Source organism: Schistocerca nitens, chromosome 3, assembly GCF_023898315.1.
Source record: "Schistocerca nitens isolate TAMUIC-IGC-003100 chromosome 3, iqSchNite1.1, whole genome shotgun sequence".
NCBI lineage: Eukaryota > Metazoa > Arthropoda > Insecta > Orthoptera > Acrididae > Schistocerca > Schistocerca nitens.
This window is the reverse complement of record NC_064616.1, coordinates 48855895-48881776: the sequence shown is the minus strand read 5'-3', so window position 1 is coordinate 48881776 and position 25882 is coordinate 48855895. Positions and strand designations below refer to the sequence as shown.

Here is a 25882-nt window from a genome sequence, read left to right as displayed (position 1 = left end):
AATGGATACTTTAAATTACAAAGGCATCCTAGTACATCAGAGATTCTGTATCACTTTATATTGGCAAACAAGCTTAGTACAGTTCATGAAAAACAGCATAAGTAATATATTTAGTCAAGAATGATACCACAAAGATTATAATAATTACATACATGTAGATCATTTTAGAACTTGTGATTCATGAAAAACAAACAGTATTTAGAAAGAAAATATATTTTTTTCTCCAACAAGTAACAAAGAACAAATGAGAATTCAACTTATTTACCTTTTATGGATTTAGAAAAATACATCTGACAATTTATATAAACATGACAAAAAATTTTATACAATACATGAAACACTGGTAAAATAAAGACTGAAAGGTAATAAAGGAGTCTAACACACCCTATTCTTTTTAATATTTAAATAAATGGCATTATCCCAAATTGGAAGTATTTAAAGAAGATATTTTAAACATTGTTAGTTTTTGTGAATGATGATTTTGAGACAATGCCTGGATCATAGTAATGTCATAGTGTATAATAAGATTTTGGTACAAAGTATTTGGTATGGCATGTGAGCCTTGATATAAATCACCTACCCACACAAGAAAAAACGAAGATCACACCAGGTATGAAAGTAAAATATTTTAAAATTAAGAGCTTTAGGAAAATTAAATGTGCAGAAAAGGGATTTCTGAAAAGAATTGTTCTGCTAATAATCAAGAATAATTTATTAACTACATTTTGCTTTGGTTATCACACTGTTCTGAAACTATTTTTGTGTAACGATGGTGTTAGCTATCAAATAAATAAGAAATTCTTAAAAGCTGAAAATCATGTGCGATATTAATTTAAATTTATCTGTATTTGGGACTTTATTTTCAGTATTCAAGGATCTTAGACCTCTTTCATTTAGTGTGATATTTATCAACATAAAACACATTGACTGCACCAACTGTGAAAGAACAAATCCTGCCAATTAAGGATTAAGTAGCACAAAACTTGGTATCAACACATATATAAAACATTCCTAAAAGTAGTATTAGCTTATAAGCCAGGTGGTAGAAGGGAAATATAAAAAAAAGTAAAGGTGAACAGATAATTTCTAAACACAGAATAAGGTTAAACCCTAATCCATTAAAATCAACAAAAGAAGAAGAAATGTGGTCCAGTATACTTCAGAAGGGTTATAAGTCTGATAAATGTGCCATTACTTTTCTCCATATTCATACTGATGAGTACCACCAGTATGCTGTGTCCATGGTCTGATACGCTGTTACTATTTCAACTATGCCTGCTTGAAATTCTTCAACAAATAGCAACTCAATATCACAATTCAATCAGTTTTTGAGTCAGGCCATGCCACAAATTGATTAGAAATATTTATTACAGTTTGTAGTTAAAGAAAGGCACACAAGCATTACACTTTTATGTGAAAAACGTAAATCCCAAAAATATTACTAGTTTTTCTTAATTCATTAAATATTACAAATCAAAGGAATGGGAAAAGTGAAAATCTACACACGAAGAGCAGAGAGATTATTCTTTCCTAACGGGTTCCTCTTACTCAAAAAATGCATTATAAAATTATTTCTTGGCTCAAATAATAACAACAGCTGCTTAAGACACCTTCATTTCAAAGGGCAGGACTTTATGTTGGTGTAAGTTACTGTGGCAGTTCAAGAGGAGACTTGGAGTTATTCAAGTAATATGAAAATATATTCCTCAGTGTATAAACATTGTATAAAAAATAACTGCTTGTGTATGGTTTGTCAGTCAAGCGCTGACACAGTATAATAGCATTCCTGCGACGGGAGGGTCGAATATAGTGGATTATTTTTTATCAGCTTGTTTCAAGGTGCTCTAGTCAACACATAACCTATTTATTTTCAAACATTATTGCTGTTCATACAGGATGTATCTTAGAAATACTCATAAAAGGCACAGGGATCATTTTTGTTGTGAGTCACAATAATATTGAAGAACATTTCTTTACAAAAAGTGTATAAATAAGGAAACACCCAAACTCAACAGCAGCAAGTAATTAGAAAAGAATTGTCTATTACTAACATGGGACGCTACTCACGTACAGACCAATGAATGCGAATGTCCTGGATTTCGCATGCTAAAGGATAATAAAAAGAATGAGGATGCTTATGTGTTAACACTGAATCCAAAGTGGTTCTCTTATATGAAGCTCAATTACAAAATATGAAAATAATCTCATTGTTCAATAAAAAAGACTACTGCAGCATGCAAATCAGTCTAAGTAAGATGTTCACACACCAGATTTCTCATGATAAAGAAGTATGGAGCAGATGATTTTAGACAAATGCCAGAGATCACTAACCTACACACTTCAGTACATCAGCAGCCACATAAACAATTCTCAGTCTTGGCGTTTTTAATTTAGATTTTTTTTTTAATGTCTGATGTAATACTATCTAATTTCATACACATCTATTGCTTTATAAAGCTATTTCAACTTTTTATGTTGATGATTCAAGCATATCATTTCTCTGATTGGAAACATGATTCTAGGGAGGTGTCAGGTTACATCCTGCACTGTCCTCTGAATTCACCAAAGAAAATTTGCATAAACAGAACAGACTGATCTGTATTGGCACTGACACACACTAATAAAATCTGTCAAATTTAAAAAGTTTACACATTTTATACAAGCAATGCAAAAAGCTGTAGATATGGTAGTATTCTCACTATTCATATTCACAAATATAGTCAGCAACTTAGAATACTTGAAAACACAGAGCATAAACATTCTTATATTTTTATATTGCTCAGACAGACAAGTATTTCATGATCTGCAGAGTGAACAATGCAAAGTTTCAGTCTCAAAATCATGAAAACATCTTCTGTTAATGCCCTACAGCATACAATAACAGCATACAATAAACAACAAATAATACTGAATAAATCAAAAGCATCAGCTATGCTGAAGCTTCAAGTACAATGAATAATAACAAATAATATCAATGGAGGAACTCATTATGAACATCAGAGCTGTGCAGGGCAATCCTGTTTCCTGTAAGATGTGGGCACTGCAGATGATGACTTTTGCTTCCTTTGTAACAAACTTTGTGCTTGTGCATGGCGTGCTGACTTTCCACGTCCTGAAGCTGCCGCAAGTTCTGACGAGTACGACAAGTAGACATGTGACAGATCAGGCTGTTGATACTGAAATAAATGCACACACAATGTCTAGGTTTTAAATCTATGATTTCACTTAACTTTCTATGTATCCAGAAATAACTTTTAGAAATCTAATTTTTTACATTAATGACTGGTACAACAAACAACACCCTTTTAATATAAAATTCTGAGTGTTGGACAACCACATAAAAAGTAGAGATGACAACTTATTATCTGTAATTGAGCTACTCGTGGTTGTACAGGGAAAAATGGAAGAAGAAAGAAAGGAACTAATTGAGATTGGTGAACAAGGAAGGACGGTGGGAAAGATACTAAGATTGTGTAGTGTAATAAAACAAAAATTGAGAGGAATCAAATGGGAAACAGAAACAAGGTGAAGGCGCGTTAACATGGGGCTGGAGAAGGCACTGATGGCAGAGGGCATGAGTCACATTGCAATGGTGCCAGTTGAGTCTGTCAGTAGTTCAGGTTTCGCTAGGCATGGACTGAACCTCAATAGGTATGGGAAGGGGAGGTTGGCACAGCTTATAGGTGACAGTGTAGAGGGTGGTGGTGGGATCACTCGTGGAAAAATTCCTGTTGTAGCTGGTGTTAGATCTGCACCTTTTTTAGATTGAAGTCAGCTGATAGGTATATTGCTTAAAGAAAGTCCCTCTAACTAAGGAATTACCTTCAGAGGTTGTCACATTTCCAAGTAGAGAAAGAATTAGCATATTTCATCAAAATATAACAGGTATTAGAGATAAAGTTAGTGAACTGCTTACAGATGTTAACTCTGAAATTACTGGTATATCAGAGCAGCACTTAAATAATTTGACAATTCAGAGGCTTTCTTTACCGGGATACAGATTAGCTGGCTGTTTTTCAAGGAGTTCCTTGCGGAGTGGGGAAGTGGCCATGTACGTAAAAGCAGTACTCCATTTCAGTCCATAGATGTATCATGGCACTGCACTGAACAGATATTTGAATGTTGTGCAGTGGAAGTTGAATTTAGTGAAACTAAACTTCTAATTTTTGTTTTTTATAGTACCCCTAACTCTGACTTCGGAGCTTTTGTGCTCAAGTTAGAGAGGGTTCTTGATTAACTTTATAGGAAGTACCAGAAATTAGTTATATGTGGTGACTTCGATATTAATTTTGTATACAATTGCGCAAGAAAAAGGATGTTGGTAGATCTCCTAAACTCATATGATCTGATGCAGACTGTGTTTTTTCCAATTAGGGTGCAGGGAAACAGCAGCACAGCCACAGACAATATTTTTTATTCATTCTTCATTACTAGATGAGCATTCTGTTAGTAAAAGGGTGAATGGCTTTTCAGACCATGATGCATAAAATTCAACACTAAAAGGCTTTCGTACCCAAACAAATGTAACATATAATTACAAACTATGTAGGAAAGTTAATCCAATGACAAGGTTTTCTAAACCTCGCAAGGAAGAAGAGTGGCAGGATGTTTATAGTGCCGATAACATAGATGACGAATATAACGCTTTCCTTCACACATTTCTCATGCTCTTTGAGAGTTGCTTTCCATTAAAATGTTCTAAATGGGGTACTAGCAGTAGAAGACAGCCTGGGTGGCTTATTAGTGGGATAAGGATATCATGTAGAACAAAGCGGGAACTATATCAAAATGTTAGAAGCAGTCACAATCAAGCTACAGTAGCCAATTACAAACAGTATTGTAAGGTGCTTAGAAATGTTATTAGAAAGGCAAAGGGTATGTGATACACAAATAGAGTAGCTAATTCACAGGATAAAATTAAAACCCGATGGTCAGTTGTGAAGGAAGTGTCTGGTCAGCAGCACAAGGTCGACGATATGTCAATTTGTAGTAAAAATATTTCTGTTACTGATTAATCAGATACATGTACAGTATTTAACAATAATTTTCTGAGCATTGCTGGTGAATTAAATAAATTTAGTTTTTACAGGGAATCATATAACTCTCTTGGCAAATGCCTTCTGAGATAGATGTCTGAAATACTCCTCTGTGATACAGACAATGGGGAGATTGAGTCAATAATTAAATCACTGAAGACTAAGGACTCCCATGGATATGATGGAGTGTCTAGCAGAATATTAAAGTGCTGTGCTGCACATGTTAGCCCCGTACTTAACCATATTTGTAATTTTTCCTTTGGAATGGTCAGTTTCCTGAACAATTAAAGTACTCAGTAGTAAAGCTGCTTTATAAAAAGGAAGAAAGGGATAATGTAGACAATTTTAGACCTGAATGAGATTTTCACTCTGCAGCGGAGTGTGCGCTGATATGAAACTTCCTGGCAGATTAAAACTGTGTGCCCGACCGAGACTCGAACTCGGGACCCTTGCCTTTCGCGGGCAAGTGCTCTACCAACTGAGCCGCCGAAGCACGACTCACGCCCGGCACTCACAGCCTTACTTCTGTAAAGTTTGGAAGGTAGGAGACAAGGTACTGGCAGAAGTAAGGCTGTGAGTGCCGGGCGTGAGTCGTGCTTCGGTGGCTCAGTTGGTAGAGCACTTGCCCGCGAAAGGCAAAGGTCCTGAGTTCGAGTCTCGGTCGGGCACACAGTTTTAATCTGCCAGGAAGTTTCAATTTTAGACCTACTTCTATGCCATCAGTGTTTGCTAAAGTTATTGAAAAGGCTGTGTATGTAAGGATAATTGATCATTTTATATCGCACAATTTGTTATCAAATGTACAGTTCGGATTTAGAAGTTGTTTAACATCTGAAAATGTTATATTCTCTTTTCTCTGTGAGGTACTGGATGGGTTAAACAAAAGGTTTCAAATGCTAGGCATATTTTTTGAATTAACTAAGGCGTTTGATTGTGTTGATCACAATAGTTGGACCACTATGGAATACAGGGAGTAGCTCACAATTGTTTCACCTCTTACTTTAACGACAGACAGTAAAAGGTCATTATTCACAGTGCTGAGAATGTCTGTGATGTGGGGTCTGAGTGGGGTACAGTCAAATTGGGGGGGGGGGGGGTGCCCCAGGGATCAGTGTTGAGGCCACTCCTGTTACTTATTTATATAAATGATAGTATTATGGGTAACGATAGTATGGGTAATGATAGTATTATGGGTAACTCTAAAATGTTTCAGTTTGCTGATGGCAATAGCTTGGTAGTAAAGGATGTTGTGTGCAACATTGGGTCAGTTTCAAATAGTGCAGTTCATGACATCAGTCCATGACTTGTAGAAAATAAGCTAACACTAAATCACAGTAAGACTCAGTTTTTACAATTTCTAACACACAATTAAACAAAACCCGACATTTTAATTTCACAGAATGAGCATATGATTAGTGAAACTGAACAGTTCAAATTTCTAGGTGTTCAGATAGATAGTAAATTGTCGTGGAAAGCCCACATTCAGGATCTTGTTCAAAGACTTAATGCTGCCAGTTTTACTATTCAAACGGTATCTGAAGTAAGTGATTATTCAACACGAAAATTAATCTACTTTGCTTATTTTCATTCTCTTACGTTGGATGGTATTATATTTGGGTTAACTCTTCCCATTCTAAAAGCATATTTTTGGCTCAGAAACAGGCACTTCAGGCAATAAGTGCTGTAAGTTCGCGAACTTCTCGTCGACCCCTGTTCACTAGTCTGGGTATTCTGTTGAGGAGTTCCTTGAAATTTAAGCTGATTCTTAGGTAATAATGTTGACTGCATCTACTTAAACTTATAGCTTGACTTTTTTGGGCTAATAAACATTTTACTTTTATGTTGTGATTTCATGTACTGACCTGTCCCATGATTTGCTACTCAATTTGGTCCTGCGGAACTTGATGTGTAAATAAATAAATTAAAAATAGACAAAAAATTGACATTTAGAGCAAGGCATTGCTGTACTGCACGACATGCTGGATAAGAAGTTCTCACCTACTCAGGTGTGAGAAGAGTACTGTGATGCTGTTTGTAGCTTGTTCCATTTGCAATCTCCTCTTCCTTCCGTATTTCTTACTAGTTTAGATATCTTTCACTCTTCATCTCCGTCATTTTTTTTAAATTTTTTTTAAATTCTGTCATCCTTATGCCTTTTCCATCCTTTTTCATATTTCTTTAAAAATTTTATTACTAGTTCACTTTTCACTGTTTTAACCACATCTTTTTCACTTTCAGGTGACTACATATACAACTTGCCTGTTCCTGCTGTACACAATCTTTTCCCATCTTCTAGTCCCCTCCCGTCATAAATTACAACTGAAGCCCATCAAAATACATCTGCATTCTTTCTGCACGCAATAGGAATTAAGTTCCAAAAGCTTAAGAAAGCAGTTATTATTACTTTTATACAAATATTCTCAGTTCAGAATTTAATCTTAAATTTAAGTGGTAGTCTATCCTCTCAATCACTATTAAGAAATAATCAAAATTTATCCAAATAGAAGATGTACAGACATCCACAGTATAAACATTGACTTATCAACCATCAGAATTTTTCAAATTCAGGATTTGTGTGAGCTGCATTGCCACCTCAGAATTTATATTTTACAGGGTTGTACAAATTTTGTCCTAAGGATTGAAGAGTAACAATGGATAAAAATCCTTTTATTCAAAATCAAATCTGCAAGTGTTAGTGTAGTGGTTGCATTGTTACTGTCAACCTTCCTAACAGTGCTGGTAGGCTTAACACAAGATGTCTTTTAGGACATTTGCAGTAAATACATTAGCATTTTCAATACGTTATTCTCAAAGCATTCTTTTACATCAAATTAGGTAAGCTGGAGAGAGGGAGCGGAGGTATGCTTGTGCAGCATTCTGTAAATTTTCTTGGCTAGAAAAATCGCTGGCTTTGAGTTCTGATTGATATTGTGTGGCCATCACAAAGAGATGGTAAATTTAAGGATGAACATGCACCAAACGCACATGCAATAATAGAATTCCCTCCGAATAAAGAGGAAGCAAGGCTTCAATGTTATTCTAGATTTACTTCTTTAGGTCTCCTGTAGTTGTGAAGATTTTCTCACATTTGTCGGGTAAAAATTTGTGCATGTTCATACTTCCCTCTACAATGCTATGCACAGCTTATTTCAGCCTGCCGTGTCAGTTCAAAAATTTTGTATAGTCACATGGGAAGAAAACCTGAATGCTGATAGTTAAAAGCTGGTCACTGATGCTCCATGTCCTTACCTCTTTCAATATCACATTGTGTTTATTGGATTGTCTTGATATTTCAAGAACGTAAATTTAAGATTCCCTTAGTCTTGAGTAGGAGTAAAAACCAGACTGTTTTTATTGACACAAAGATTTTCCATAACAGCTTTTAGACAACCAACCATTAACACCCTGTATGCACAAACTATGCTTTTTTCTATTATGTAGATCTTTGTATATGTCTTACATGGTATCATCCCAAACCAACTATGCAGAAGACTTGCACCCAATCTCTCTTCGCTATCAGTTTTGTCTTTCCCTTAACACACGAATGTTAGCGACCATGATAGTTATTCTGTGTTATCACTATTGTATGCACCTACAATTCTACACACCTGGTATAAATGTAATCAGGATGCCATGCTTGACATGTGCAAGCATAAGACACATTCCCTAATTCAAGAACCTATTAATGACAGTGATATAGGTCTACAATTATGTGCATGTCTACCATCTAGTCTTGAAAAGGGGAATTATCTGTGCAAATTTCCAAATACTTGGTACCCTCCACTCCTCCAGTGACCTACAATAAACTTCTGCTACAAGAGGGAGCAAGTTCTATCATACAATCTGTGCAGAACCTTGCAGACATCTCATATATCCAGAGGCCTTTTCACTGTTAATTGACAGTATAATAGAAAATCAATTCAAATCACTAATTTCAATATTTCCCATTTTGGCATTCATGCAACAACTGAAAGGTGGAACTATGCTAAGATCTTCTGCATTGAAACTTGTCCTTCTCTCCTGTATCTTCAATTTCGGCGCCAGTATGTTGAATAAGTGACTGACCTTACTTATTGACTGTAGGTAGGACCAAAAGTTCTTAGACTTTTTGTTCAGATCAGTTGACGAAATTTTAGTTCTGAATTCACTAAATGCTTCTCGCACTTCTCTACTAGTACTCATTTTGGCTCCATTCAGCTTCCGTTTGTCAATTAGATTTTTACTTTGATTGAATTTGCAGTAAAGCTCTCTGCTTTTGTAGCAACTTTTTAACACAACTAGGGAATCACAGTCAGTCTTTCTCATCCTTCAAAACCTTGCAAGGCATGTATAGGTGTAAGGTGTATTATACACTGCTGCTTAATTCTCACCCGTCTGTGATCCACATATACGTCTCCAGAGCCAAGGAAGAGGAACGAGATGTGGGTTCAGTAGAAACAGATGGAGAGGGGATTGTAAACCCTGCACGAACATGAATATTCAAGCCCAGGGCCCAGCATCCAGGAAGATGACAGTGTCCTTGTTGTATCAATAGCTACAATGCCACAACGTAGGTGCTCTCTGCTAGGTTGGCACTACGACACCTTGAGTCCCATAGTGCTCAGAGCCATTTGAACTACGACACCGACGACAGCGCCCTCTAGCCGGTGCTGTGCAGCTATACGAGCACCACTCCCGATTCTACCCATCTGATTCCAAGTAGACGACCTAGCAACATTGTTTCTATTTCGTAGTGGGCGGGCCACTACAGATTTTGCCTGTGTATCTTCTGTGAGCTTGATACATCCGGCTTCGCACCTACGTGCTCCTCAGTGCAAAGTTATGTATTCATCTTCTTGCTAAAGTAAAGGTGATTTAAATTCACACTGCAGTACTGAGTGTTCTGCCTCACCGGCTCCTCCTAGCTTCCTACCTTCGGTCTACCCTTCAGTTTTCAGGAGCACACCCACGTGCCGCTTTCCAGATGGGATAAAAATTCCTCACTCTTGCTACAGATTTTTGCTTGGTCAAATATTTGCAGCAATTCAAAGACCATGGGAATGTTGTTCTCTGCAGGTGATACAGATTGACAGTTGGTCTCACTGAGTGTTCTCGTGCAGCTGTCATCAGCCATCTCCAGTAATAGGGGTCATTTGTGTATTGTGAAGATTTGTGACCAAAATGCGAACACCACATGGGAGAAGGGGTGAGGGGGAGGGAGGGGGGTGAAGAGGCTTTACACTGCAGCAGTATACCATTAGTTTTACCTTTTCAGACAATATAAGGCAACATAATGCAAAATAAAGCACCAGTATACATTTTTATCTTTTGGCACCCATTGGATATGGTGGAAAAAATGGACACACTGTAGTTCCAGGTTTCGTACATCTGCAATGTGAGGCTGCAATGGAAAATTACATTCTAGACCATTTATAGGCTCTCATGATGAGTAATGGTGACGGGACTGTCACAGAGCTTCTCACAGAAGAGCAGTGTCAGTGAGTGAGTAGAGGTCAAAATTTGTATCAGTATAGAGTCATTTAAAATTTTGCTACTTCACGTTACTGCCCTATATCTGTCCTCAATATGCCACAAAAAAGTTTTGTGGTAAGAAAGGACTCATAATTTATATGGATATAAATTATTTACTTAGTGCAGTATTTCTGACTGTTTCTTTTAAATCTACTTGCCTCTCAGGGTGTGGCCATGGAAGTGAAAATATTGGGATGTTTTATTCAAAATGAATAATGAAAACGAAAGTCTGTTGAAAGCAAACTAAGTAACCATAATTGGGGTCCTATAGAAAAGCCAGCTCGTAAACAAGGTAACCACCCCACTGACCAGATTTCATAAAAAGAAGAGACAAAATCGGGTTGTTGCACTGCAATGGCTCAGTCACAAAAAAAGTACTATGAGCAGGCTGCAACATGGGGTCAAATGACCAACTGTGCTGCAATAGGTGGCATAAATTCACACTATTAAAATTATGATACACAAAATACATAAAAGGAAATAAAAACTAGCTCTGGTGTCTTTTAGACAGTGCTGAAGGTGATATCACTACTGAGCCATAAACAATCAAAAGTGCAAGCCTCTACACATGTACTAACTCATTAAACACAGGCTATGGAATGTCAGTTCTGATTAGTGTTCTGAAACTGATCTCTATATCTTTACCTTCCATGTCAGCCAAGAAAAAGGATACAATACAGGTCACAGAATTATCACTCAGTTACTCAGGATAATAGAGAAATACAGAGAGAAAAATCTAAAAATAAAAGTACAAAGAGCTTCTTGTTTGAGAGTGTTGGGGCACTCATAAATCACACTGAACTACAAATTAATACTACTCATATTGACTTCACATACCTCAGAACCTTGTGCTGCTGTGTTTGCAGGCAACTGTTTCCTCATATTATTTCCTGTGTATGCAACACACTTTAACTGCCACTCACCAATGTCTTCATTCCAATGAACGTATTGATCTATCATTTCCTGAAATTGCATTAACACTCAAGTATTTAAACACCACAGGAGCTATTACGACAACAATAAATAAGTCCTGAGATTACAACTGATACACATCAAAATGGACGACACAACAGTGTTATCCATATTTTAAACAAACAGGCAGAAATAATCCTCTTAACATATGAAAATACATCACGCATACCAAAGTGTGTCACATACTTTAAAAACATTACTGAGTCATATGGCTGCAAAGAAATGTAGAACATTTTGCAGGAGGTGTGTCTGTACCATGAGCTGGTGGATAGATATCATCGTAGGGGGAAGTGATATCACCCACCAGCTGTTACAGCGGGGATGCAGATTCAAAAAGGGGAAATGCAGTTCAGTAATATTTTCACATTTGGGGCACAACACATAAACATTAGGAAAGGATCCCAGCATACAGTCTGGTGTAATTAAATTTGATTTGAAAGCTGATTATGGGCCACTCAAATATGAGCTGAACTCGGAAATTAATCCAATTGGTCAGGAAATAATACACCCACGCAGGATGTTTCTTAGAGCAGAAGTACAGATAAAAATAGGCAACTGGAAAAAACGACCAGGACGATGGAGGGTGTAGCTAATCACTGTGACAGTAAAACAGAAAATTTTCCATATATTTCGGTGGGTAAGACGACCTTCAGATAAGACGAAGTATAAATTTCTGTCAAAGACATATAATTTTACCATATGCCCATCCTATAAGATGATCCCCAAACTGTCAATGACCCATAAAGTTACTTTAGAACAGTGATCATCTGGATAATAATATATGCACTGATTCAGGTAATGATCTTGAGTATTTATAACAGTGTCGTATTAGCTATTTAGTTTTGCAGACATAACTGCTCTTCTACTACAAAGCTGGTATGGTTGCACATGTAATAAAGCAAAAGCCTCCTTCAGCACTGTTACAGCTTTGCCTGTAGAAGCATGTGCCGAACAACAAACTCATATGTACAGCTAACAAGTATTGTTGTAAGCTGTGTTGCATGTTCAAACAGTTTGTACTGCATGTGTAATTGGCAGAAAATTTGTGAAGTGTGTGCCTAATGATGGAACCAACAAAAAGGAGGAAATACAACACAAGATTCAAGTTAAAACTCATAAAACAGGCTAAAGAATCAAACAACTATACTGCAGCAAGGGTTTTCGATATAACAGAGAAGATGCTGTTAAAAAAGTGCCAATGAAAATTTGTTCTATGAGGAGAGGAATAGCTTGCTGGCCAGATTTAAAAAATAGCATTGCAAAATGGGTACAAGAACAGAAGCAGAATTGTTATGCTGTCACAAGAAATTACTGAAAGATCTTGACAATAAAGTTACAAGTTTTTATAAGTTTGTTAATTCTATGAGGCAAAAATACAACTTTTCACTACCTTATATTGTAAATATGGATGAAACCTCAACAAACTTTGATATGATAAACAAAAGAACTGTGGAAATGAAAGGCATAAACACTGTTAAAGTCAAAAGTACAGGCCATGAAAAGACCAGGTTTACAGTAGTACCAACATGCATGGCAGATGGAACAAAGTTAAAAGTTATGGTCATTTTCAAGTGGAAAACTGTTCCTAAAATAAAATTTCCACTAGACATTTTTGTACATTTTCATAAAAAGGGATGAATGGATGAGAATGGTGTAAAATTGTGGATGGAAAACGTGTGGTAGAGGTGACCAGGTGCTCTACAAAATCGACCAAGTTTGTTGGTGTGGGATATGTTTCACAATCACATAAATAAGAATACCAAAAAATCACACAGCATGAAGCAATAGTAAGATTGCTGTTATACCAACTGGTTTGACTTTGATACTACAACCTTTAGATGTCTCTCTGAATAAAACAGTCAAAGAACACATGTATGAACAAAGGAACAATCAGATGAGTGGTAAAAAGTCGTTTACGAAAGGTGGAGCTATGCAGCTGCATCAACTGATGTTTTGTGTGATCATGGGAAAAAGTGATAGTGGAATCAATGATCAAACTTTCATAAAGTGTGGGGTTTCCAATACTCTGGATGGCACTGAGGACGATTTGCTATTGGATACTGATGACAAAGCAGAAATCAATTCACAATGTGCAGCATATGATGAGTGTCTCAACAATGAAAGTGTGGATGTAACTGAGGAGCTGCTTTCCTTAGATGATGATTGTAAGGATTTTACAGTGTCCTAATTATTAGACGACCCTGATATTTGGTGCCTTTTTTTCATGCTTCATGCTTCTTATCTGCCAAAGTATATGGTTGAATTTTTGATAGATTTCATAATGTGTTAGTTGTATATTGATTAAATGGAGAAAAAGTCATGTTTTGGTGGTAATATGTACAGATGGGAAGTAAAGATGAAGTTTGTGAATCAATTTCTAGACAGAATACATGCACTTTTTGAATTTTGAGCTAAAGGGAAGTATCAATCCATACCGAGAGACTTTAGCGAAGGAAGAAGAAACACACATCAATGCTACTTACTGGCAATGGCTCAATAAAACTATATAATTTGAAGAAAACATGACCCCCAATATAAATCTCTGCAAGACTTATCTGTCGTTTGCATTTCTCTCCCATCCTGTTCTTCATTCCACATACCAGCCTCTCAAACTCCCCCCACCCACCCCTCACCCAATTCTAGCTCTCTCTTTGGAACATTCCTTCATATGTTTATGTTTCTCTTCCTCCTATTTGGTACTCTTTAGATCTTTATTTTTACTTTCTCTCTCTCTTCGCCCCTTCTTGCATCTGTACTGATAATTAGTACAAAAAAATCTGACTTGGAAAGGGAGACTGAGATTTAGATGTTAGATGAACTAGTATACAGATCAGTGACTTAACATTAGCGATTCTGCTGCTTTACATTTCCTGTTCTTTATGAGTGCAGATCTCAAGTTGTAAGACTGATAGTACAGGGAACTGGGTCAATGACTTGTATGCACAAGGTCAACGATCACCACGATTGGAAAGAAATTCCGAGTTTTCCTTCGCATTTCATTGTCAGCCGGCAACTACAGCCATTACACAACAGCAGATGACTTAGATTGTGTAGCAATAGCATGTTAGAGGAATGAATTAATTATAAGATTTATATTTTCCTGTATAGTGAAGCACAAGTTAGGGAACTAAGAATCTGAACATATCTAAAGTTTTTCCATTTATTTCAAACAATGGAAAATCCAGGATGGAATATTGCAATATTATGAAAAGAATAGATTGCTGCTCAACATATAGTGGAGATGCTGAGTCACAGACAGGCACAACAAAAAGACTGCTAAATAAGTAAGCTTTCAGCCGAAAGTCCTTCTGAATCAGACAACATACACCACTGTCTCTGACTGCTGAAGCCAGACTGGACACTGGTTATCATGTGTGTGCAAGTTGTGTCTATGTGAATGAATGAATGAATGAATGAATGTGTGTGTGTGTGTGTGTGTGTGTGTGTGTGTGTGTGTGTGTGTGTGTGTGTGTGTGTGTGTGTGTACAGGGAAGAGAAAGAAGGGGGAGGAAATCGCACATTCATGTGATTATAGTTCAGAGACAGTATTTGCTATGAGGTTTGAAAAGTAAAAGAAAAATAGTGATGTATGCCAGTCTTCTAGTGTAATTATTTCTAAGATATATTTCATTTAGGAGTGTCTCTAGCAATTGCATTCCTGCCAACTTTTGAAAAGGCCTATCAGTAAAACTCGTGTGCAACAAAAAATCTAACGGTTTTCGATAGACCCCCAGCTTGACGAAAATAATAATACTTCTGGGCTACAAAATACAATAATTCGTGCTTTAAACAGAATATTTCCATGAAATCACATCTACTTACATCATAGGCCAATTATTTGTAGATGAACATAGCAATCAAGAAGAAATCCATGTTAAACAGCAGCATATTGGTTTGAAGCATACATAACAGGACTTCCTCGATACATTAAGCAAGATATGTGATAATTGAAAAATGTTTTACACAATAAAACTTGTTTAACATAACACAGGCAAGAAATAATACATGGTGTATAAAAAGAATCATCCAGTCTTAAAAAAATTGTAACTATTATGTTATTTGTGTGTGACCAACAAACTGTTGGGAAAATCAAACTCTCGAGCTTTGCATGGTTCCTGCCAGGTTGCAGCACTGTCCCCCCACTTCAGTTCTAGTACATATGGTGTTGAGACAACAGAAAGCATTTTGTGTTCTATGTTTTGCACAGTGCATGTCAGTAATAACGGTTCAGCGTGACTTTCGTACTAGGTATGGTGCGCATCCTCCTACAGCACAGAGCATCAGACGATGGCATGAACAATTCCAAGAAACAGGTTGTTTGTGTAAAGGCCCATTGCTGGGGCATCCCCCAAGTGTATGACACAGGCGTCGAACGCATCTGCCATAGTTTCACAAGAAGTCTGCAGAAATCCATTCGCCACGCAGCTCGACAGCTCAACATGCCCCTGATGTCCATCTGGTGTGTGCTGCATTGATGTTTACACATGAAACCATACAAAATTCTGCTACTGCAAGCTCTCTGTGAAGGTGACAAACAACAATGTGTGGAGTTCTGAAATTTCATTGTAGGCAAATTGGAGGATGACAGTTTTCTTCCACACTTAGTGTTTAGTGACGAGCACATATCTCAATGTGCTTGAGAACCTTCTTTTCCATAGTTGGAGACTGATTTGAATGACTTTATTTAACAACAGGATGGGGCACTGCCGCACTGGCATCTGGAACTGTGGGAATTTTTAAATTAAAGGATTACTGAATGATCGATCGGTCACACTGTACCAAATGATTCAGCATCACATTACTGGCCTTCAAGGTCACCAGACATGACCGTATATGATTATTTCTGGTGGGGGTTTATAAAAGACTCTGTTTATGTGGCTCCATTACCAGTGACAATGACTGAACTGACACATTGCATAACAGCAGGTGTGGAAGCTGTAACTCAAGACATTCTCGCTGCAGTGTGAGAACAATTTGAATACTGCATTGACATATAGACATGCCGAATCGGATGATTCTTTTTTCTACACCCTGTATAATACACACTGCAAGTCATATGCTAGTTCTACTTTAAAGTCGTAGTAGTGGCTTTTTTAGCTACCTGCAAAAAGTATTGAGAAAAAGTTTTGTCATAACAGGGATCAGAACTCCTGGTCTTCAAAACAGATAGACTCCAGAGGTTCATTGGACAGGATGATCTGAACTCTCTTCTATTTTTCTTTACAATGTTGAGAACATGTTCACATTCAGCATTGCTATGGTCATAGAATAGAGAGAATTACTCTAGAAATTCGGTTATACTTAAGAAGTTCATCAGTTCCACAAATTCTTGATATTTGTGCCCAACTGGAATCACTTGCAGCATTTTGATTTACAGCCAGTGTCATCTACCTGAAGAACTGTGAACTGCCTCTGAATCTTATTCACCACTTCATCTCTAGTTTCATTCTCTTCCTCGCATAACATGACAGGAAACATTTCCTAGAAAAAACGAATGGAAGAAAAGTGTGCATCTTCAAGTGTCTAACCTTCAGCATGCCTTAACACATCACCCTTGAGTGGAAACTTGTTGATGATGCAGTCACAGGCAGTACGAAAGTAGTTTCTCACGGATGCAAAGAAAAGGGATTTATCGGTATCCTGGAGATAGTTCATTATGAAGTCTGAGTGCCAGTAACTAACCCATCATCACTTCTTTGATTTTGAGCCAAGTTGTACTCAACTTCAAGCAATGAGGAGCTTTTGACAATTTTGAAATTAACAAACTTGGTGAACATCTTCTTTAGCACATCCATTAGGAGTTCTAATAAAAAGTGAACTTGTGGGGAAGAAGTCTGAAGGGCAATATTCAATTTGTCAAATACAGGAATTGTCACATGAAGAAAAGTGCAAAATGCCTTGTTCAAGTCTGAGGATACGAACACAACCAATTTTTCCTCACGTGTTGTAGCAGAAGTCTTACTTTTTAGGGTGGGTTTGTCACATTTGGAAGAATATGCTATTCTTTTAAGGGCATGTGTAGTAGAAGAATCAAGAATTCTCTTCTTCTGATACTCTTTGGATCCACTTTGTTCAACTATAGGTATTCTGAAAGACGTCAAGATTGTGGAAATGTTTTGGGTACATAATATTACTTCCTCCTCGAAGACAAGAGCAGATCCCACATCTGCCTAAAGATAACCACCTAGTACATACATGCCTCAGAATTTTCTTTGGCTCTTTACCATATATTTTCTCAAATTTCTGAAGGCATTCTTTCCTTTTGACACTCTTCTCTAAGAAATAAAATATACTGTTGCAGAAGAAGGTGAGTAGCGCTGTAGTGTAGTGGTTATGATACTAAACTGTTGCATGGAGGGTCATGATTTCAAAACTCACCTGGACTGTACAATTTTAATTTCTTCATTAAGTGAAGTTAGTGTTCGTCATTCATCTAATTACACCTTCTTCTACGTGACATTATTCTGGTGGAGACGCTGGGTATTGGAACTTGTGATAGCAACTGTGTGCCACTTCACGAGACATCCCTCCGGGTTCTCTGGTGACAATGGCCACAATCCAAGCAAATGGCTGAAGGTATATGAGCGTATAGCCAAATTTAACAAATGGGATGACACCGTGTGTTTGGCTAACATATTTTTCCACTTGGAGGGCACTGGCAAGCAATGGTATGAGAACAACGAGGAGAATTTCACAAGCTGGGAAGTATTCTAGGTGGAACTGCGCAAGTATTTCGGCGACACACAATGACAGAAGTGCAAGGCTGAAGATAAATTAAAAGTACAGGGCACAGCGTCCAGGACAAACTACAGCATCCAACATTCAAGACGTCTTGGAGCTGTGTAAAATAGTGGATCCTAGAATGAAGGAGGAAGATAAGGTTGCACATCTCATGAAGGGTCTTGCTGAGGACATGTATCAAGCCCTAATCCTGAAGGAGGTTTCGATAGCAGACGACTTCATAAAATGGTGCAAGTATATCGAGACAATGCATTAAAAAAAAAAAAAAAAAAAAAAAAAAAAAAAAAAAAAAAAGAGAGAGAGAGAGAGAGAAAGCAAGTAGTTTGAACAGCTTCCAAACATCATATATCAATGTCTGTCATGGAGGAAGCAACTGATTTCACAAGTGTTCTTCATCACACAGTGACAGAGGAAGTTCAGAAGGCACTTGGATTGCACAGGGAGCAAAAAACCGAGATGCTTCAAGAGGTCATATGGGAGGAAATGGAAGACAGACATTGAACCCAATCTCTCATCCTTCATTTCCCTTTAAAATGGTGAAAAAGGTGAGACCCAGGCGGAGTTACGTTCCTACAATGCTGCATGAGGAACTAGTTTTATGTTTCCACTGTGGATGACCGGGACATGTGGTGGGCTACTCTCGAGAAAGGTGTCGGATATTTGACAATACCCGCGCCAGAAGACAGTAGATCGATCTTAGCCAATGGCAACTCCGGGACGACGAAGATGAACAAGAAGATGTGGGTGCAGGACAACGTAGGACATCATCACCGCAAGCTAGCCGCTGGAGAGGACGCTCCCCAACACGCTGATCGAGGTCTCCATTGCCGTTTAGAAGCTCCAGCCGATCACCTAGCTGCCGCAATCTGTAAAACCAAAGGAGATGAGGCCGCAGAAAAGCAAAATCCTTCGCCATCCATCACTACAAAAATGATAGGAAACTAAGTCGACATCGTCATGGATGGCCGGCCAGCCCAAGCTCTTGTGGACTCTGGAGCATCATATTCAGTCGTTTCAGAGAAGTACCATCGCCAGTTGCAGAAAACCGTATTCGTCAACAAGAAAACATCTCTGCTGAAGGTGGCTAATGGGAAATATGTAAAACCTACAGGAAGATGTGTCATTCTTGTGGGTATAAGTGGCCATACACAGCCCTTAGAATTCATTGTCTTACAAGAGTGTAGTCATGACATCATTCTCGGATGGGACTTTTTGAAAGCTTCTCAGGCAATTATAGATTGTGGTTGCTCGAAGATTATGCTAGACGAGATGAGATACTGTGGACAGGAAGATGAACATCTGAGTGTCTGGAGACTATGTGTGCTGGATGAAGTGATCATTCCCGCGGTCAGTGCTAGAAAGGTAACTGTCATGAGTCATGCCATGTCATGGATCTTGTTGTGGAATGTAAGAGAAGCATACCACTGAAGAATAACTTGGTCATCCCAGCCTCTGCTGTCCCGTTTAAGAATGGATACAGTGAACTGTGGATAGTTAACTGCCGCCAAGAACGGCAGATCCTTCCAAGACACATGTGTGTAGCAAACACTGAGCCATTAACTGAAGAACAGCTGAGTGTCATAGAAACCTCCCATGCCGAGTCTGTGGGCGAAATTAGCGCTACCACTACGAGACAAGATCTTCTAGCTTGACTATCACCAGATCTCACTAAGGAACACAGAGGAAGCTACTTGCCATTCTACAAGAGTTCTCTGAATGCTTCAACCCACAGATGAAGAGGAAATTAGACAAATCGACAGTCAAGCCCCGGATTCGCATTGGAGACCATCAACCAATAAGACAGAGAGCATACCGTGTCTCAGCAACAGAATGTAGTATAATTCACGACAAGGTAGAGAAAATGATGAAGAATGACATAATTCAGCCTTTGCAGAGCCCACGGTTATTACCAGTGGTTCTCGTCAGGAAGAAGGAAGGCAGTTGGCGCTTTTATGTTGATTACAAGAAGCTTAAAAAGATAACTAAATAGGACGTTTATCCTCTTCCACGAATCGACGATACTCTAGATTGTCTAAAGGCGGCTAAGTTTTTCTCAACCGTGGACATGTACTCGGCATACTGGCAAATCGAAGCAGATGAGGCTGATCGTGAAAAACTGCATTTGTCACCCCTGAGGGCCTGTATGAGTTTAAGGTAATGTCGTTTGGTTTGTGTAATGCACCAGCAAGTTTTGAATGGATGATGGATAATCTTCTAAGTCACCTGAAGTGGACGATGTGTCTTTGTTATTTAGATGACATTATAGTGTTCTAAGAGACATTTGATGAACATATAAAAAGACTGGGGCCTTTCTTATGTGTCTCCAACAAGGCTTACTGAAACTTAATCCAAGAAAGTGTCTCTTTGGATCAAAAGAAATCTAAATACTTGGACGCCATGTGTCAAACAAAGCTGTTTGGCCAGACCCAGAAAAGGTGAGATCTATAACAGAATTTCCTATTCCTTAAAGTATTAGAGATGTGAGAAGCTTCCTCAGATTATGTTCTTATTACCGTCGTTTTATCAAAGACTTTTGTATCAAAGCCAGGCCACTCCAAGAGTTGTTAAAAGCTGATGCTACATTTGTCTGGGGTGGTGCTCAACAAGATTCTTTCGATGTGCTGCCAGAAGCTCTGACGACTGACCCTGTACTTGGTCTGTATGATGAGAGAGCACCTACAGAACTACACACAGATGTCAGTGGGTATGGGATCAGTGCTGTTCTGGTGCAAATTTCGGATGGAAAAGAGAAGGTTATAGCCTATGCTTCTAGGACACTTACAAAAGCCGAGAGATACTACTCAACTACTTCTTGCTGTGATCTGAGCCATATGCAAATTTTGACAGTATCTCTATGGAAGGCTATTCACAGTTGTTACAGACCATCATTCACTTTGATGGTTGGCAGGTCTTAAGGATCCAACAGGAAGACTCACCAGATGGGCACTACATCTTCAAGAGTATGACATTAGCATAGTGTACAAAAATGGAAGAAAACACCTAGATGCCGACTGTCTCTCAAGAATCCTTGTGCAAGACCATCGAGATTTTGATGAAGATAGTGACTGTCTCGCTGCACTCCAGGATCTCTCTGCAGAGCAGAAGAAGGACGCCACGATATCTCAAATTACGCTTGCCTTAAATCAGTCAGAGGGTGTGAAAGGACAATTTACGGTAGTTAATGGATTACTTTGCAAGAAAAACTTTGATCCATTTGGAAAGAGGTGGCTATCAGTGATTCCTAAACACATGCGCTTAGATGTTCTACAGAAATTCCATGACACACCTGAGGCCGGACATACAATAGAATCTGCAAGAGATTTTTGTGGCCAGGTTTATTTAGGAGTGTCCATTACTGTGTGTCTCACTGTAGAGAGTGCCAGAGGAGAAAGGCAGTTCCTCAGAAACCACCTGGCCGACTCATACCAATTCCACCAGCCGAAACACCTTTCCGGCGTGTTGGGATGGACCTCCTCGGACCATTTCGAATGTCTCCTAGTGGCAATAGATGGATTATTGTTTGCAATGATTATCTGACATGCTATGCCATTATAAAAGCCATGAAAACAACCGAAGCATCTGAGGTAGCCAAATTCACTGTGAAAGACATTGTATTAAAACACGGCACCCCAAGGTCGGTAATTACTGATAGAAGGAAAGTTTTTCAATCGAATCTTGTGACAGAGGTAAACTGTAGGTGCAACATTACTCATCACAATGATGACTGCCTACCATTTGCAAATTAATGGGCTTACTGAACACCTTAATAACACCTTGGCCAACATGCTATCAATGTTCATCAATGTTGAGCAGAGCAACTGGGATGAGGTGCTACCTTTAGTGACGTTTGCCTACAACACTGACAAACAAGACACCACAGGATTTACGCCATTTTTCCTCGTGCATGGGAGAGAGGCAACTGCGACGATGGACACTGTGCTGAGGAAGCTTGGCAGTTAGCTCGACTCCGCATGCTGCACGCTCAAGAAAACAATTGCCGAAGGTATGACGTGAGCCACTGCCCTGTTGCCTACCAGCCCGATGACCTCATCTGGATCTTCACTCCTGTTTGGAAGGTTGGTCTCTGTGAGAAGCTCCTCAGGCACTACTTTGGACCTTATAAGGTTGTAAGACAGTTGTCTGATGTTACTTATGAAGTTGAAGATTTCGATCCCGACACAAGACAACGAATGATCAGCGATACGGTCCACATCCTTTGAATGAAGCCCTATAAGGATCCTGCAACTCAGGTAAATTCAAAGCTCCAGTAAAAGGCAACAAGTGGAAAGGTGACGAAGAGCGTGGCAGCAAAAGAAGTTCTAAGAGAATCACCGCCAGCGCAAGAATCAGTCATCAGGAGTTGAGTATGCAGGACTGATGACTCGTGCCCAGACTAAGAGGACGTAACACTGAGACGCTGTTCTCTTAAGGAGGGAGCAATGTCACAGACGAAGCTGAGTAGCACCGTAGTGTAGTGGTTATGATACTAAACTGTTGCATGGAGGGTCGTGACTTCAAAACTCACCTGGACTGTACAATTTTAATTTCTATATTCGGTTCGAGTACATTCTAGGAGTATCCACAAATGTCAAGAACTAATATACTGGAATGTTCTTTAGCTGTACATATACTGTATGTGTTCTGGCCGGAGGCAGTTTGCTCCGCACTCTTGTACGTGCAAGTACTGAATAAACCTTCGTTAAGTGAAGCCAGTGTTCGTTATTCATCTAATTACACCTTCTTCTATTTGACAATATCAACAAGGATCTCATCCATATTAAGCGGTAATCTTCCAGCACCTTTTTCAGCTGCTGAATTAATCAGGTGGCAAATGCAACCTATGATGGCAATACCTGTGTCCTATCGAAAGCCACACAGTTTTCAATTGGTATGTTATGAGAATTCAGCTGTGATAACATCAGATTACCTATGTTTCACCCTGTTGAGTCCCCAACTAATGCTGGTATGGATAGCACAGTGCTCACTACTTTTTCCCGTGGAATATCATAGAATGTAAAAACAACAGGGTACAACTTGGCATTCGCATCACTGCTTCCATTCATTGCTAAATAACATGGTTCGCTCTGAAGCCACTTAACAATTTCAGATGATGCAGTTTTTGCTATCTTATTTACAATGCATGTAGTTTTTGTGTGACCACAGCTATATTTCTCTGCAAATTCTGATGTGGGAAACATCTTTTTAAATAAAGCACCAGCATGATCAGCCACACTTAAGGGCACATTGTGTTCCAACCAGAGAGGAACTAAACAGACACTTGGCCCTAATTAAGTCACTGTAAATGTTTCCAGACTTGGCAAAAAAGGTGTTGATTTCTTGTTATCTTCCTTTGATTTAACATAACTTATATGTTTACCGCTCTTCACATGATTACTTAAATCATATCTTTCACCATGTGCAAGATTAATATCACATCCACATACTGTGAAAAAGGCAAATTTTTCTTCCTTTCTTGATTTTCGTATGCACGGAAAATCAACAGAATATGATTATTTAAATGCCTAGAAGTATTGTTTCTTGTTTATTGTTTCTGCAATAGGAATAGAGCATCTGAAAATGTCTGAGAATGAATATCTCGATATGTACTGAAACATCGAAAGGAACTGGATCACTGAACGTCACATAAAATTTTGACACAAACACTCAAGACCGTCAACACTTCATTGGAAACATGCACAAAGAGTCTTAAACCATTAAATGAAAATGGTACCAACCTTGTGAACAAAGAATATGCACATGGTAAAAAAACACACACATATGGAACGAATGTCATTAGTTCACATATGGTCCAAGAATACGGGTTAAATCACAACAAGTGAATGGAGCGGAACAAAGAATTTGTGGAGCAGACTGTTGACATGTAAGATTCACATAAAAGAACTGTTATTCTGGCTTTAAATCCAATGATTACACAAACATCACACGATTAAAACTATCAATCATATCAAAGAATGAGTTATTGCCTATTGCAGACTTGCTTTGAACACATGCAAACAATTGATTATGCAGAAGTGGGGTGATTACTGAATGTTAACATTTCAAATTTTTATCCACGAAGTCATAAAATGACACCGCCCACCCATAAAACCATAAAATTCTACAATTTCCATAAATTTCAGATAAACCACAAAAGTTGGCAGGTTTGCTATTGAGATATGAAATAATGGGAATTTCAAAATTTACTGAAAAGGACTGCAACTATTATAAGCTTGATATTTCACAAAATAAAATAAATTCAACAGTGATCCAAGTGCTGTTATATTTTTATTTCGAAGCTAAAGATTCTATTTTCTTTTTACATTTCAGTTTGTAATATTGTTTTCAGATAAATTAAAGCTGTAAAGCCATTTATACAGTATATTAAAAAGTATACCTATGAAGGTAAAGGGAAACCACCTGTGCCATAATTTACACTACTTAAGCTATAAACTAAATTAAAAATAATAATGATCTGTTTACATTCATTCAACTAACCTGATACTGCTTTGGGATGAAAGCATCGATAATAGTTTCTTGAAGCTTCAGTTCCCTGGTCAGGCTAAATACACTGTCCAGAAGTCCTTCCATTTCTCGCTGTTGTTCATGCCGCAAGTCATTTAGCTCTGCTTTTGCAGCCATCAACATGGCAAACACTTTCTTCAACTTTTTAGTTTTTCCAGCAGCTTCCTCTTGTAAACTCGAATAACGTTCTTCCATGTCAATTAATTCTGCCTGTCGGAAGAAATTTTTGTCACTAACAATATGAATGAACACTCCTAGTGGTTTCACTGAAATAAGTGGAATGTTGTCCTACCAACTAACTGGCAGAAACTTCTAAATGGTTTTGCAAAGTGCGCATACACACTGAAATTATATCACAATTTTAACAAACAAATAAAAATAATCATGTTTTTATTAGAAGTCAAAGTGAGATTTATTAAACACCCAGAAATTAATAAAAGTATTTGAATCAAGAAATAATGGAACTTGGGAGAAAAGTAAAATTTATCATATGAATTACTCTCAATAATGAGTGAAATGACCATGCAGAGCTACACATCCTTATGCACAGATCACTAGATAGCCTCTTTGTGGCAAGAACTACCAAACTGCTTTTGTGGCAATGGGGACCAGGCTCCAGGTAACCAACTTCCACACTTCAGTTGGCAACATTACGGTTGAATGTCGAGGCCAAGGAACATTTGGTATCCCATGTTCCTTGCCTACATCTTAGACAATATAGCATACATAGGGCTGGGTTTATATCATGTCATTCCAGTACCATATAATACCAAATATCCTTAGGGACCCTCAGCAGTTTTAGTTTAACAAGCTGAACTGTACTTTGCAATAAAAGAATCAGATGCCACACAATCAAACCTGTTGTACTTGGGATGGATGGTTGAGTGAATGGGGAAGACTAAGTAGACAACAACAGAAGAGAGAAATGTAAAAAGAAAATAGGTGACAAAAACTACATACATACTGTAGAAAAAGTTCCCTTTTGTGTAGTTCGAATTTTCTATTGTTTGAAGACAAAAACAGCCTACATGGTGAATCACACACCATGGGTCCCCAATATTATGCTGAAATGCATTTTGCAACCAAGTGCTGTGTGTTAA

At 38.1% G+C, this 25882-nt stretch overlaps 1 protein-coding gene across 1 annotated transcript in view; it reads right to left on the bottom strand.

The window, feature by feature from the left end:
• Window positions 1–341: 341 nt before the first annotated feature.
• LOC126247996 (kinesin-like protein KIF3A) overlaps window positions 342–25882 on the bottom strand; it is a 110967-nt gene continuing 85426 nt past the window's right edge. Inside the window, exons 11-13 of the mRNA XM_049948578.1 lie at window positions 24756–24992; window positions 11385–11510; window positions 342–3176 (exon numbers count right to left, since the gene is read on the bottom strand). Coding sequence (XP_049804535.1) covers window positions 2997–3176; window positions 11385–11510; window positions 24756–24992 — 543 coding nt within the window. The 3' untranslated portion in view covers window positions 342–2996. The remainder of the gene's footprint in view (window positions 3177–11384; window positions 11511–24755; window positions 24993–25882) is intronic.